This window comes from Pelobates fuscus, chromosome 10, assembly GCF_036172605.1.
Source record: "Pelobates fuscus isolate aPelFus1 chromosome 10, aPelFus1.pri, whole genome shotgun sequence".
NCBI lineage: Eukaryota > Metazoa > Chordata > Amphibia > Anura > Pelobatidae > Pelobates > Pelobates fuscus.
Window position 1 is genome coordinate 33,905,225 of NC_086326.1, and position 15,611 is coordinate 33,920,835.

Sequence of the window (15,611 nt, forward strand, 5' to 3'; positions counted from 1 at the left end):
TTTGCATTTACTTCTACTGAACTTCTGTGTTCAAGGAGTCTTGGTCACCCCACGATGCCACGGGCACAATAATATGTATTTAGGTATCTTCACAGAACTGTGATACAAGTGTATGCACATTCAATTACCTCCCATAGTGCCCTTCTTGTGCTTGGGGATATATGTACGGCACTGTGAGAGGTAAACTAATTTGCATGTCTACGTTGGCTGTGCCCATAAAGCTTGGATATCTCATGCAAATTAAAAAATAAAAATTTGTAAAAATTGTGTAGTACAAATATTACGCAAGAGTTCAATTTCTAAACAATGCAAGAACAAAAATAAAAATATGTATATGTTCTGTAGCTTGGTAACAAAAGTCATTATTTTGTGGCTTGAACAACTCTTTTACAAATGTCGTGCTAATTTTGCCATTTATATTGAGCAAATGTTGCAAAACATCTGGTTAAAAACAAACCTTGACTCAACGTAAAGTCTGAACACCAATTTCTAACAATAAATGAAAAGGCACATTAAAATGTATTTTTTTTCCCCCCACTCCACGAATTGGCTGTAAATAAAAAAATGTTGCTCATCAGACTGCGTCTATGGAGACCTTGATTGCAGTGTAAAATAAACAGTTTACAAATAATGTGTGACTTTCCTCCGTAAATGACACAAAGCTATATCACATTCACATCAAGTGCCTTGCAGTCTTGTTTTACACCATGCAGATAATTCAGTGGCCAGTGTGTGAATCTCTGCATAATTGGCTGGTGAGATTCGCAGCAATGTTATTAAATGCCCAAGAAAATAATAGTTTTCATTATTTAAAGATAAATTGGACACGAGGAACTGCAAAAGAAACTGCGTGAAGCCAAATTGCTGAGGGGGTTTGGCTGGTTGAAATGTAAAACTCATAGATGAGAATGAAAGCCAGTTCATCATGTAGGCAGGTTGTAGAGTCTTTGGAACAATGAGGGTTGTGTATGAAGAGCACAGGGTGATAAATACCAGTAGGATGTGAATAAAAATGAAAATATGTATATGTTCTGTAGCTTGGTAACAAAAGTCATTATTTTGTGGCTTGAACAACTCTTTTACAAATGTCGTGCTAATTTTGCCATTTATATTGAGCAAATGTTGCAAAACATCTGGTTAAAAACAAACCTTGACTCAACGTAAAGTCTGAACACCAATTTCTAACAATAAATGAAAAGGCACATTAAAATGTATTTTTTTTCCCCCCACTCCACGAATTGGCTGTAAATAAAAAAATGTTGCTCATCAGACTGCGTCTATGGAGACCTTGATTGCAGTGTAAAATAAACAGTTTACAAATAATGTGTGACTTTCCTCCGTAAATGACACAAAGCTATATCACATTCACATCAAGTGCCTTGCAGTCTTGTTTTACACCATGCAGATAATTCAGTGGCCAGTGTGTGAATCTCTGCATAATTGGCTGGTGAGATTCGCAGCAATGTTATTAAATGCCCAAGAAAATAATAGTTTTCATTATTTAAAGATAAATTGGACACGAGGAACTGCAAAAGAAACTGCGTGAAGCCAAATTGCTGAGGGGGTTTGGCTGGTTGAAATGTAAAACTCATAGATGAGAATGAAAGCCAGTTCATCATGTAGGCAGGTTGTAGAGTCTTTGGAACAATGAGGGTTGTGTATGAAGAGCACAGGGTGATAAATACCAGTAGGATGTGAATGTCAGCGGGGGAGTGTTTTGCTGCCGTGCATAGATATTAATATTCTGCTTACACACAGAGCTAGATTATCACGTTTAGATCCCTAAGTGCAAATCCCAGGCAAACTCCACACAGGGGGTCTAATGATCTTCTGGGTGTGGTGATAGCAACAATGTATTTACTAAATAATTCTGTACTGGGAAATGGCAAACATTTTCATTGGCTATGACTCAAAGGTGCAGAAACAGCCAATCAGATAGGGGTTCTAAGGGTTCCAAGAACAGAAAAGTTTTCTGAGAGTGTCGTTAGCAGCCATGCGCAAAAAAAGATAAAGTTAAATATGAACACCTACAGCGTCATTCAATAAACTCTGAATTCTAACAAATGAAAATCCAAATGACAATTCTTAGACTTAAATAGACGATGTGGAGAAATTATCCAGCATTCCTCTAGTCACAGGTTGACTATTTATGCCTTAATATTGCCTTTCAGATTCTAACACGCCGCATTTCACAGTTTAGTGAATAAGCCCACCAATGTTTAATGTGCGGCATCGAGATCAAGTAGAAATAAATTCAACTTCACTGGAGATTCCCAGTGACTAAACCGTGCTATTAGAATTTTATGGTAATGCATAGTGATTAACAGAGCAATTTACATTTCCATCACAGCCTTGCATTGATACAAGTGAAAAATAAACAGATTTTTTTAACTAAAATTTAAATTGTAGAGAAATGAGAATGGAAAAAAAAAATAAAGTCCAAATTGCTGAACTGGAAACATCTATAAACCGGGTTTTATCGTGTCCTGGAATTTGAAGTTCTGTACAATTCCCGACTTAGTGAATATATCTTGAGTATTTTTTTCTTTGTTTTCAAGAAAAATCGTCGATCAATAGTTATTTTACTTGGAATGTGCCTCTCCACCACAGTGACAGTTATTCCTTAAGTACCAATTGTTTTTATGCAAACCATCCAGGGAGATTGTCTAAAGATTCATTTTGTAACTATTCCAGTGCTGATTTACTCCATAACAAAGACTTAGAGGGAATTCCTGCAGTGAAGACTCAGCTTGGTACACATGATTAAATACAAATAATACAGGAGTTTTTCAAATTGGATGCTGTACTTAACCACAATCATCGGTTTTGCGTGATTAAATGAATTACTTGTCATTTAGTCATGCATAGGCAAACATTTCTCTAACCTTACTAAAGCATAAATATCAGTTACAACAGCTTCACAGAACCCATACTTTTGGAGAGGAGGTTAATTTATTAAAGCGGAAATTGAACAACTTTGAAGAAAGACCATTGATCTTTTTTATTAGTTTACCCAGTTTAGAGCCCCGTTTATTGGTTTTACTTATATTACACTCCCTGAGTATTTGTATAATTAAAAATAATAATATTAAATATGTATATATTTTTTCTTTGTTTGTTTGTTTTTACTCCTCTCGTGCACTTCAAAAGCTGGAAATAATTGATTTTCTACTTTTTAAGTTGCACACAAGGTTTAGCAAATGAATGAACATTCTTCAGAAATCAGAGTAGATGGACCCTCTACTCTTCTAAGAAGAAGAGCAGCGAGTTGCAATACTAGGTACATTGTACATAATTTAAAAAAAGATTGGATCCAGCTAAACACTCATTTGAAACAGAATCCATGGAGAGCTCCCATCTTACACACTTCATCCATATTGGTCTTTATCACATAACTCCCAACATTGAGCGTTACTGGGTAAACATACCTGAAAAAGGGGTGGGGACATTTAAAAAGGAAGCGTGTCAGCCCAGCATGAATGCATGCCCAGCTGACATGGAGATACTTTAGTCGGTCCTACTAATGGTGGCCCACACATAGAGCATTTATGAAGCATGCCAAGCATTGCCTGAGTGCCTGAAGGGTCATTTACACAGTGTGCTCAAGTCTATTTGTGCACTCACACTGCACTTGCTGATGTCCACAGATACCTGAACCTCAAACTGTGACTGCCCTGCTAAATTCGGGACTGTTGGGAGGTATGTAATCAAAGATAAGAGAACTAGCATCAGCTGGAAATTAAACTGAGCAGGTAGACATCAAACTACCAACAGGAAAAAAGAAAGGAAGCACAAAATTCTCGCTATACCTATTGGCCTGGAGGATATCTAGCTGCATGGTAAACTAACCATGAAAGCACCAATTAGCTATGCAACTAACCCTTGTAGTGCTTAAAGGGACACAATAGTCACCAGAACAACCACAGCTTTTTGCATTTGTTCTGGTGAATAGAATCATTACCTTTAGGCTTTTTGCTGTACACACTGTCTTTTCAGAGAAAATGCAGTGTTTACATTACAGCCTAGGGATACCTCCACTGGCCACTCCTCAGATGGCTGCTAGAGGTGCATCCTGATGCAGTGCTTCACAGTGTGCAGCACTGACATTCAGTGTCTCCATCCTCTGCATGGAGACACTGAACTTTCTTCATAGAGATGCATCGGTTCAATGCATCTCTTTGAGGAGATGCTGATTGGCCAGGGCTGTGACCTGATCTGCCTCTTTGACAATTTCAGCCAATTCAATGCTTTCCTATGTGAAAGCATTTTCATTGGCTCAGATTAACACTTCTGATGATGTCAGCCAAGCAGGCAGATCAGGAAAAGAGCCAGCACCAGCAAAGTGCAATAAATATAAGCTTTGACTATATTTAGGGGGGCAAGGGAGGGCAGGGGGCATTGGTGGTGTGTTTAACACTATAGGGTCATGGATACATGTTTGTGTTCCCGACCGTATAGTGTTCTTTTAATAAATGAAACAGTAAGAAAACCACACAATATAAAATAAAAGAGTAAAGTTCACACAAATACAGAAAATATAAGAAAGTTAAAAAAAAACTAAGAGAAAATATATGAAGAAAATAAAGAGAACTTTAAAGGGCAACTCCAACCACCAGGACAACTTCTGCTTTTAGAAGTGGTCATGGTACAAGTAGCCTGTGTATGAAGAGTTTCAGCTTGAAATGCTGTCTATACAGGGATAGTCCTACTTTTTACCAGAGTGTTGTTACATCCCCAGCACACTTGATCTAGCCAGTTCAGAACATTGTTCAGGACTGATGAATGTAAATTCCGTATTTAAAAAAAAATTATTTCGCAGCACACACAACGTGCTGGACAAGAAGAAGAAACAAGAGAATTATACAGGTATAATATAAAGAAAAGCATTTTTCTACACTGTCCAATGCACTCTATCTAAAGCTCAGTCCCTCCTCTCTGCTCTTGGATTGGGAGATAGGGGCTCATTAGAGGCAAGATGTCACTCAACTCATCTAGCCATTCAGGAATGATGATATCATGTGCATGCATGGTGTAGCGCTCACTATTTCTGATAGAGAAGAATTTGATTCAGCCTGATCTGATTGGACAGTCATGGCGCTTGTTATGCATACACCCTAGGTCCAAGAATGCTTCTCTCTGAGAAGCATTTTATGTAACCTCGGACCAAGAAATGATGACGCAGTCTGAGACGGATCTAGGTCGAGAGAGTTTTAGGGAAAACTTAGTCCCACTGCTTGATTGAAGGTTAATTTTTGCCTTTTATTTAGTTTCTTTATTCAAACACTAAGTCCCACTGATAAGCTAGTGCAAAAAGGACAAATAAGCGTTAGTAAATTGTAGGCTTGGAGTAATCCTTTAACATAATATAATCATATGAAATTCAGTTTTTCTGAACTGCACACTATCTTTGTAAAGCTGGATATGATGCCGTTGACACACAGCTCATAGTTACAGCTACCAGTGAAAACATATGAAAATCCAACATGCAACAGAGAGAACCACCCCAAGGAAGCCTAGCTGCTAAAGTGGAATTAATGTAAAAGTCCATAAGACAAAAACGTATCAAAAGCTTAAACGAAAGTTACATATTTACATTCTATAAAACATTAACATGTAAGCTCATTGAGCAGGGCCCTCAACCCCTCTGTTCCTGTGTGTCCAACTTGTCTGGTTACAACTACATGTCTGTTCGTCCACCCATTGTAAAGCGTTGTGGAATTTGACGGCGCTCTATAAATATCATAATAATAATAATAATAATAATAATAATAATAATAATAATAAGTAACATAGCTAACATTTAATCATGTAAACTAATATACAGTTAGTACAGGATTTTATAGGAAAAATCATTACGTACAAGTGCTTATCAGTGTGCATCAGCCATCAGGTCACATGGCATGGTAAGTGTGATACAGAGAGCCCCAGCCATTGAGAACCAGTATGAATCCAAGTGTTTTTTGTTGTTGTCATTGTGTAACAAGAGCCAACACAACTAGTTCAGGCAGACAGGTGTGAGACAATAATGTAAAGTTATATAATCTGATGACTTTGTATTGTTTCAAAGTTTAGATAAAGATGCTTTATACGGTTAAATAAACTATTCATCTGCACTGTTTTAACAACGTGGACATTTTAGCTGAAAATTTTATTAGATGTCAACTCGCACAGTTCACAATTTAGTGAATAACCCCTTCAGAAAATACACCAGACGCATCAAAATTTACACTCTATAAGTAAATGATCCTGAGCTATAAATTTTTTTTTTTTTTTTTTTAGATAACAGAATCACATCTCATTGCAGCTCAGATATTTGTGTTTGTTTTCTTAATGCAAAGACGGCGGTTAATAAATAATATATTACTTGCGGCATGCAAATAATGAAAAGAAAATTCTGAAGCTCTGTGTGAACATATTTACTGCAATAGGGAACGTATTAAAATGTCGGCTTCACCCTTTAGCATGCACTGTGTGTCTAATTCTTCAATGTCGCTGTGAATTTGTTCAGTGACAAGAATCCAAAGATATGTGTAAACATTTTCACCACTAACGAAAGACTCTCCTTGACCCTCAGTGTGGAGATCAATTAAAGTTATATTGATTCCTCGGTGATGTGAGACAAGCATAATTAAAACATAGTGATTGGCAGTCATTTTACACTCTCAACACTCTCAGCCAGACAGGATAATCTGACATGGCACAGCACTTATAATGTTGAGAACTGCTACATTGTTATACTATATATATATATATATAAATATATCTCATTTATTTATTTTAATTATTATTATTATTTTTTGTTTAATTACTGTATTTTTTTTCTTTATATCTAATACCAGGCTTTTAAATCTGTCATCTTGATAGAACCAGGACAGATGTAAGGTTCCCCCTATCGGTATATGTGAGTAAGATACAAGGATATTGTATAATTGATCCATGAATCAATTTCAGTAAAGCTAAGTCTAATGAAAATAACATTAAATTATATATTGCAGAATGTTTCCTGCTAAACAAAACGGGATCCCAACATAGAAATGGATTTCCAATTCCCTCTACATGGAACGGTGTTTATTTACTAAACTAAGAATAAAGAATTTACAATAAAATGAAAATTTAAGCCGAAGCAACTAGCTAGAAAAAAAAAAAAATGCTGAATTGGGGATTTTTCACAGTTTTGCTTTTTTGACCAAGAATTTGCAATTCTCATGTCAGAACTCTATTAGTGAGTAGAACCGTTGTATTTTTGAGAAACGTGTGTGTGTGTGTGTGTGTGAACTAATTAAAAAGTGGATTTCAAGTTGAAGTTAAAAATAGCCAAACAGGATCATTTCTCATTTACTTCAGCTATGCATCTAGTTCGACTGCTCTGGCCTTAAATTTATAATTCCCCTTGACTTCTCACTTTATTTAATACCCTGTATATTTTAGCCTATTTAAACCCTATATACTTGAAGTCTCACAGACAATATTAGCAAACAGCGCCACCTCATACTGTAAAGGCTGAAGAGCTAACTGCAATTAGAAATCTATTAAAAAAAAAAAATAATAATAAATAAATAAACAAATACATTTCTATTTTGTTGATCTACAGTGGCTTTTGAATAAGGCTGCTCTTTGATTCTCATGGATGAACCTCTGTAACACGCAGCATGAAATAGCCCTCATTATTTTCTCATTTTTAAGAGGCTTTGTTAAAAGGAGTTTTAGAAACACTGACATAATATAAATGTTACATTCAATATCATTTTTATATTTTCTCTATTAATAACTCACATTATATGCTCAATTGAGCTGCAATTATAACAAGTGTAAAATACCTTGTTTATGTAGAATGACTATTTTATAAAACAGTGATGATGACATTTTGCCTCAATTACAGTATATTAATTATTAGTGATGTCCCGAACGGTTCGCTGGCGAATAGTTCCTGGCGAACATAGCTTGTTCGCGTTTGCCACGGACGGCGAACATATGCGATGTTCTGCCACCCCCTATTCGTCATCATTGAGGAAACTTTGACCCTGTACCTCACAGTCAGCACCTCACAGTCCCTCCCAGACCCACCACCTCCTGGACAGCATCCATTTTAGATTCATTCTGAAGCTGCATTCTTAGTGAGAGAAGGGACAGTGTGCTGCTGCTGATTTAATAGGGAAATTGATAGCTAGGCTAGGGTATTCAGTGTCCACTACAGTCCTGAAGGACTCATCTGATCTCTCCTGTAAGGACAGCACCCCAAAAAGCCCTTTTTAGGGCTGGAACATCAGTTTGCTTTTTTTTTATTTTCCTGTGTAATCTAATTGCAGTTGCCTGCCTGCCAGCGTGTGTGTCAGGCTCACAACGTATACTGTGCCCACTTGCCCAGTGCCACCACTCATATCTGGTGTCACAATAGCTTGCATTTAAAAAAAAAAAAAAAAACTTTTTTGACTGTAATATAAAAGCAGTCAGTTTCCTTCACACGTGTGCGTTTCAGGGCCTGCCAGGGCACAGTGTCACACCAGTGCAACTCATATCTGGTGTAACAGTAGTGTACATTTTTTTTAAAAAAATAAATAAAATTTTGACTGTAATAGATTGAATAGCAGTTAGTTGTCTGCCAGCGTGTGTGTCAGGCTCACAGCATATACTGTGCCCACTTGCCCAGTGCCACCACTCACTGGTGTCCCAATAGCTTGCATTAAAAAAAAACTAAACTTTTTGGACTGTAAAATAATAGCAGTCAGTTTCCTTCACGAGTGTGCGTTTCAGGGCCTGCCAGGGCACAGTGTCACACCAGTGCAACTCATATCTTGTGTAACAGTAGTGTACATTTAAAAAAAAAAATTGACTGTAATAGATTGAATAGCAGTTAGTTGTCTGCAAGCGTGTGTGTCAGGCCTGCAGCGTCTACTCTGCCAACTTCTGCCAGTGCACAGTGCCACTCATATCTGTTGTCAGAGTAGCTTGCACGCATAGTACCCCAAATCGAAAAAAAATGACAGGCAGAGGCAGGCCACCCCGCAGGGGCCATCGTCATCATGGTGCTGTGATTCCCTTTGGCCCTAGAATAATGCAAGTTGACACATGTGCCATGCATGGCACATGTGTGTAATCTGATCGTACAACGCTTTGTGCTTAAGTACCCAGGCTTACAGGACGTCCTGAAGCAGGCCAGGAAGGTGTGTGGCCATTTCAGGCATTCCTACACGGCCATGGCGCACTTTTCAGATATCCAGCGGCGAAACAACATGCCAGTGAGGCGCTTGATTTGCGACAGCCCGACACGTTGGAATTCAACACTCCTAATGTTCGACCGCCTGCTCCAACAAGAAAAAGCTGTTAACGAGTATTTGTATGACCGGGGTGCTAGGACAGCCTCTGCGGAGCTGGGAATTTTTTTGCCACGTTACTGGACGCTCATGCGTCCTTTTGAGGAGGTGACAACCTAGTCAGCGTACCGAAGGCACCATCAGCGACATCATACCATTTGTTTTCTTCCTGGAGTGTGCCCTTCGAAGAGTGCTGGATCAGGCCGTAGATGAGCGTGAAGAGGAAGAGGAAGAGTTGTGGTCACCATCACCACCAGAAACAGCCTTATCAGCATCGCTTGCTGGACCTGCGGCAATGCTGGAAGAGGATTGTGAGGAAGAGGAGTCAGAGGAGGAATGTGGCTTTGAGGAGGAGGAGGAAGACCAACCACAACAGGCATCCCAGAGTGCTTGTTGTCACCTATCTGGTACCCGTGGTGTTGTACGTGGCTGGGGGGAAGAACATACCTTCAGTGAGATCACTGAGGATGAGGAATGGGACATGAGTAGCTCGGCATCCAACCTTGTGCAAATAGGGTCTTTCATGCTGTCGTGCCTGTTGAGGGACCCTCGTATAAAAAAGCTGAAGGAGAACTACCTGTACTGGGTGTCCACGCTACTAGACCCCCGGTATAAGCAGAAAGTGGCTGAAATGTTATCAAATTACTGCAAGTCGGAAAGGATGCAGCAGTTCCAAAATCAATTAAAAAGTATGCTTTACACAGCGTATAGGGGTGATGTCACAGCACAACGGGAATCTAACAGGGGAAGAGGTGAAAGTAATCCTCCTCCTTCCACGACCACGCCGGCAAGGACAGGACGCTTTACAGACGTGTTGTTGATGGAGGACATGTGGAACTTTTTAAGTCCTACGCATCGCCACAGCCCTTCGGGGTCCACCCTCAGAGAACGACTCGACCGACAGGTAGCAGACTACCTCGCCTTAACTGCAGATATCGACACTCTGAGGAGCGATGAACCCCTTGACTACTGGGTGTGCAGGCTTGACCTGTGGCCTGAGCTATCCCAATTTGCGATAGAACTTCTGGCCTGCCCCGCTTCAAGTGTCCTGTCAGAAATGACCTTCAGTGCAGCAGGAGGTATTGTCACTGAGAAGAGAAGTCACCTAGGTCAAAAAAGTCTAGATTACCTCACCTTTATTACGATGAATGGATCGATGAATGGATGGATCCCGAAGGGACTGACAGTGGGCAATACATTCGACTAAAAAAGGCCTGATGAGGGGGACTACTTAACACACCACTCCTATCTGGTGGCACATTAGATTACACGCGCAGTGCCCCAAATTTGAAGTAGGAGGACCAACTGATAGGAATAGTACTACTTAACACACCATATAATAACGCAGAGAGAGGCAACGGAGGAGGAGTCTGAAGAAGAAGAGTCAGAGGAGGAAGGTGGCTTTGAGGAGGTGGAAGACCAAACACAGCAGGCGTCCCAAGGGGCTTGTTGTCACCTTTCGGGGACCCTTGGTTGTGTACGTGGCTGGGTGGAGGAAGAGACCTTCAATGACATCAGTGAGGACAATGAACGGGACATGGCTAGCTTGGTATCCAACCTTGTGGAAATGGGGAGTTTGTGGTTGTACAAATGGACTGTTTGCGGTTGTTTGCGGGGAGTTTGGTCTGTTACTGTGAAGCGGGCGTAACCCATACACTACCTGATCGATACAACATCATACCTGATGTTTTAAAGCACGTTATTCCAAACAATTTAGGAATGTTAGGTGATTTATGCCCTTTATGGATTAAAACCAGACTCTGCATCAACTATGTAATTTTCCATGGGAGTTTTGCCATGGATCCCCCTCTGGCATGCCACAGTCCAGGTGTTAGTCCCCTTGAAAGAACTTTTCCATCACTATTGTGGCCAGAAAGAGGGGGTTTTAAAATTCACCTGCCTATTGAAGTCTATGGCGGTTCGCCCGGTTCGCCCGTTCGCGAACATTTGCCGAAATTCACGTTTGCCGACATGTTTTATTAATTATCAGTGTTAGCTACAGTTGCCATTCTCCGTGCATTCTGATAGCATGCTGAGCTGCGGGTGCCTATAAGAAATAGTATGAGCTCCAACTGCTCATACTCCAACTCTCTGTATTCTGAGAGCATTCTACGTTGGTGGTGTTTGTAAATATGAAAATATCTGTGTGGGATCCACCTGCTATTCTACATGTGTCCTACTAGCATTATAAATTGGCTTTGTTTGTGTGTATATGAAACATCTGCCCTGCCCTGTCTCCCTGAATTCTGGGAGCATGCTGAACTATTTATGTTTACATTTACAGGAACATATATTTGTAAACTCCAACTCCCATACTCCCAGCATTCTGTGAGCAAGTGGTGAGAGCTCATTTTTAAATCAAGCTTGGGGTGGTTTGATGCATATATTATGCACCTGCAGTATCACAGCTCAATTCTTTGCCATTTACGTGTTAAATCACTTTGTTTATACAGCCCTAGTCACACCTCCTGGCATGTGACTTGCACTGCCTTCCTAAACACATCCTGTAAAGAGAGATCTAATGTTTATACTTCCTTTATTGCACAGTGTGTTTAATGTAGAATGTCTTATATCATGCCCTGTTAACAGCCTTCTCGACCCTGCAGGAGCCTCCTGTGTGTGAATAAAGTTCAATTTACAAAACAGGAGATAAAAACTTATAAAGCAAATTAACATCTCATTGAAAATGCAAAACATTGTTTCCATGCAGGCTGTGTGAGTCAACGTCAGGGGATGTGTGGATAGGGCTGCATAAACAGAAACAAAAATTATTTAACTCGTAAATGACAGAGAAATGAGCAGTGAGACTCCAGAGACATGATCTATACACCAAAATTGCTTCATAAAGCTAAAGTTGTTTTGGCTATAGTGTCCCTTTAAATATAGTAAAAGTGTATTATATTGTATTTTACACAACGTGCAATAGATGCAATAATAGATTTGTTTTATTTTCATTAATATTGTATGATACAGTAATGAACATGCTTGGCTTGGGGAGGACTATCAACTATCAAGCCCTTGCTGGATTTGAATTTCTCACAGTGCTCTTAGATTTGGACTAACTTAGCTCTTTTTCATTACAGAAAGTCATCATCCCAGTTATCAAAAAAAATAATTAAAAAAAAATGTACCAGTGTCTTTATTCCTTTCTTTCAAATAAAAAAAAATATACCAATCAATATCATGTACTAACCATAATGAATAGAAGATACATTGATTCCAAAATACATAAAGTTGGATCAACACCTGACTTCAAGGAGATCTCAACCATCATTATTTATAAACAAAGCTGAGATACCAGAGCTTTAAAAGCCTATTCTCAAGCATCTCAAACAGCTCAAATTCTAAAGATATCACATAAATGAGAGCTTCTCCTACATCTACTGATTGTTGCTGGATCCTAGACTCAGCCATGCTCAAGGAGGGAAATACAAACACCTGGGCTGACAGTGGTGCTTGAGAATAGATATAAAACGTATTCAGTATTTAAAGGGTGTATCACTACCTTAACCCCTGAATTGCCTGATACCATGCCATACCAGTGGCTTGCTTCCTGCCCTCTGTAGCAAAGACACAGGCAGCTTAATTCTCTCTCTAGTGTTACTATCAGTTAATTATCATCATTTCAACAGAATTGACTCAGACCATAAAGCAAGTAAAAGAATTGTAAAACCAAGTTCGCATTGCTCTGCTGGGGTTAGACTGGCTGTAGACTGTGCCTTCAATCCTATCTGTGAATATTTTTTCATTGAGAGCAGCACCAATCATCCATTCTATTTATTCCCCACGTGGGAAAGTCCTGATACAATAAATAGCTCTCCCCCATTCAGGGAGTTTGGGGCAGCACAGCTCCTCACAAATATAACCATGGCAAGAAGATTCCTAGAACTATAATACATTTATACAGGCTCATATAGTTTTGGAGATTTCTTAAATCAGGGGTGGCCAAACATTAGAATCCCATTCTTTTTTGAACTGCAAACTCACATTATCTTTTCTCTGTCTTAAAGCTGGCTGAGCGTTAAAGGAGTTGTAGTCCAATAATAAGGCTTGTCATTTTGGCCTCCCCTTCTCTAGACAGTAAAAGAGTAGATTTTGAGAACAGGATTGATTGACTGAAGTTAGAAAGTAAACCCCATTACATTGAGAAAACCACTGGCTGCATTTGGGAGTTGGAGTCCAGCAGCAAAAAAATAATGCAATACTACCCAGTGAGCAGAGGCACATTGTATAATACACAATACATTAAGCCAATATGATGGCTAAAGTGGTCCCTGGCAGTCATATTACCTGGTTGAGTCTCCTGCACAATGTATCGACTGTGTACATGGTTGGGATATCAATGTATTTATTATCTTATCACAACAATGCAGAAAATGACTCGAACTGTTGATACAGTGTCTGGTTTGTTCAGTAATCCATTGTACCATCCATCCCCAATGCTGCACAGTACGAGGATCTGATACAATGGATCATTGCAGGTGATACTCAGTACCGCTATTATGGTAACCTTTCTGTATACAATGTATCAATGGAGCTCGAGTAACGTTTACTATAAGAAAATACTCAACATTTCTATACACCACCCACCCCCACATGGCACATTGCTGGATCACTGATTGATGCTGCCTTCAGTTCTCATCATGTCTCACCAGCTCCTCTGGGTGATAGGAATTGCAGTCACTGCAGCAGGCAGCGCAATAAGTGATAATCTATGTTACTATAAACAATAACACACTATCACAACACTATATTAACTCCTCTGGCTCCCTGTCTGAAGCTGCGAGCACTTCCTATCATCCTCAGCCACCGCCTTGAGGATGATAGCATTTCTAGTCCCTGCAGCATAACACTGCTATGAGTAATACTCTGCACTGCTATATACATGCAATGTCACATCTTTCTATAGGGTAAGTGTGCATCCCTGACAATTGGCTGAGAATGATGGGAATTGCTGTGCCTGAGGCAGGCAGCCCAGTACTTAATATTATACTCTGCCATGCAATACACAAGGTTACACAAATACAAACTCCCCACCCCAGGCACCCTTCTGAGTATGATAGGAGTTGCAGTCCCCGGCACTACTCACACTGCTGTTGTGTCCCGACCAGTGCACCATGGCTTGATTGTGAGCCGAGTCTCCACTCAGTGAGAATGTGCTGCTGCTCAGTTTCAGCTCTTCCACTCTGAACCGGCTCACCCGATCCGGGTCACCTGCCCGGCGCCCCTCTGCGTCCCGCACCCTCCTGGCTCCCCTGTGCAGAGGGCTCCTGTGATCATCAATGGGGGGAGCATCTGCACCTAGAAACTGACTGCCTCTGTCACCCCCATACTGACCCCCACTCTCAACCCCATCACCCCAGTTATCATTAACACCACTCCCAGCACCTCCATCCTGATCACTTCTATCACTACCAGCAGAACCCAAAGAGTATCTAGCACTGTCACCCAAAGAACTCCAACTCCCAGCTCCCTCGTACAGGGAATCAGCATCCTCATCCCAGTCACCCCCATCCCTCCCCACCAGATTTCCCCCCCAGGACTCTTTATCTACTACCTGGTCCCTAGCCCCCCAATGCCCCTCTCTAGTGCCAGCTCCATCACTGTGGTCCTTCACAGCCCCTACATGTGCCCCCACCCATGGGGCAGTAAACTGGTCCTTACCCTGAGCACTGGTACCCAGACCATGATCACCTAAATCCCCCCATAATCCTTCTTCATTCACTTCATCACCTCTTGTGTTAGACCCCTGTTCCCCCCACCCACTCAGAGTGCCCCCCTGCATCCTGTGCACCATGTACCCCAAACCTGCCCCGCCTGAGCTCGCCCTTTGCTGCCCCTGAAGCTTGATATGGGGGTGACAGCTTGAGCAGGTCAGCTCCCCCATGCACCCCATCATCCTCAGGACGCTGATTAGTAGCAGTAGGAGCCCCCAGCCTGGGAGGACCCCCATCCCCAGAGCTCCTGTTCTGCGCCCCTCTCACTCCAACTCCATAGAAGTTTGTCAGCTCACAGGGTGAGAAAGGGCTTCTTCTTGCAGGGTTGATGCTGTCCTCGGGGTTTTGATGTAGAATCTGCCAGACAGGGGAGGAGCTCATAGGAGAGAGAGAGAGAGAATTTGAGAGAGGGGAGAGAAATGCAATGAGGAGAGAGTGGGAGGTAAGAACGGAGTGAGTGACAGACAAGGATTAGTAGAGCTGGAGTGCAAGTGAGAGGACTGAATGCAGGAGAGAAAGTGAGTGAGCTGACAGGGAACTGCAGAGAGGGCTCAGCTCAGCCCCTGCTACAAGCAGTATAATG

At 40.9% G+C, this 15,611-nt stretch overlaps 1 protein-coding gene across 1 annotated transcript in view; it reads right to left on the reverse strand.

Moving 5' to 3' along the window:
* Positions 1 to 15,108, reverse strand: part of SORCS1 (sortilin related VPS10 domain containing receptor 1) — a 615,871-nt gene extending 600,763 nt beyond the window's left edge. The window contains exon 1 of the mRNA XM_063433805.1: positions 14,401 to 15,108. Within this exon, the coding sequence (XP_063289875.1) occupies positions 14,401 to 15,108 (708 nt within the window). The remainder of the gene's footprint in view (positions 1 to 14,400) is intronic.
* Between the last annotated feature and the right edge of the window lie 503 nt (positions 15,109 to 15,611).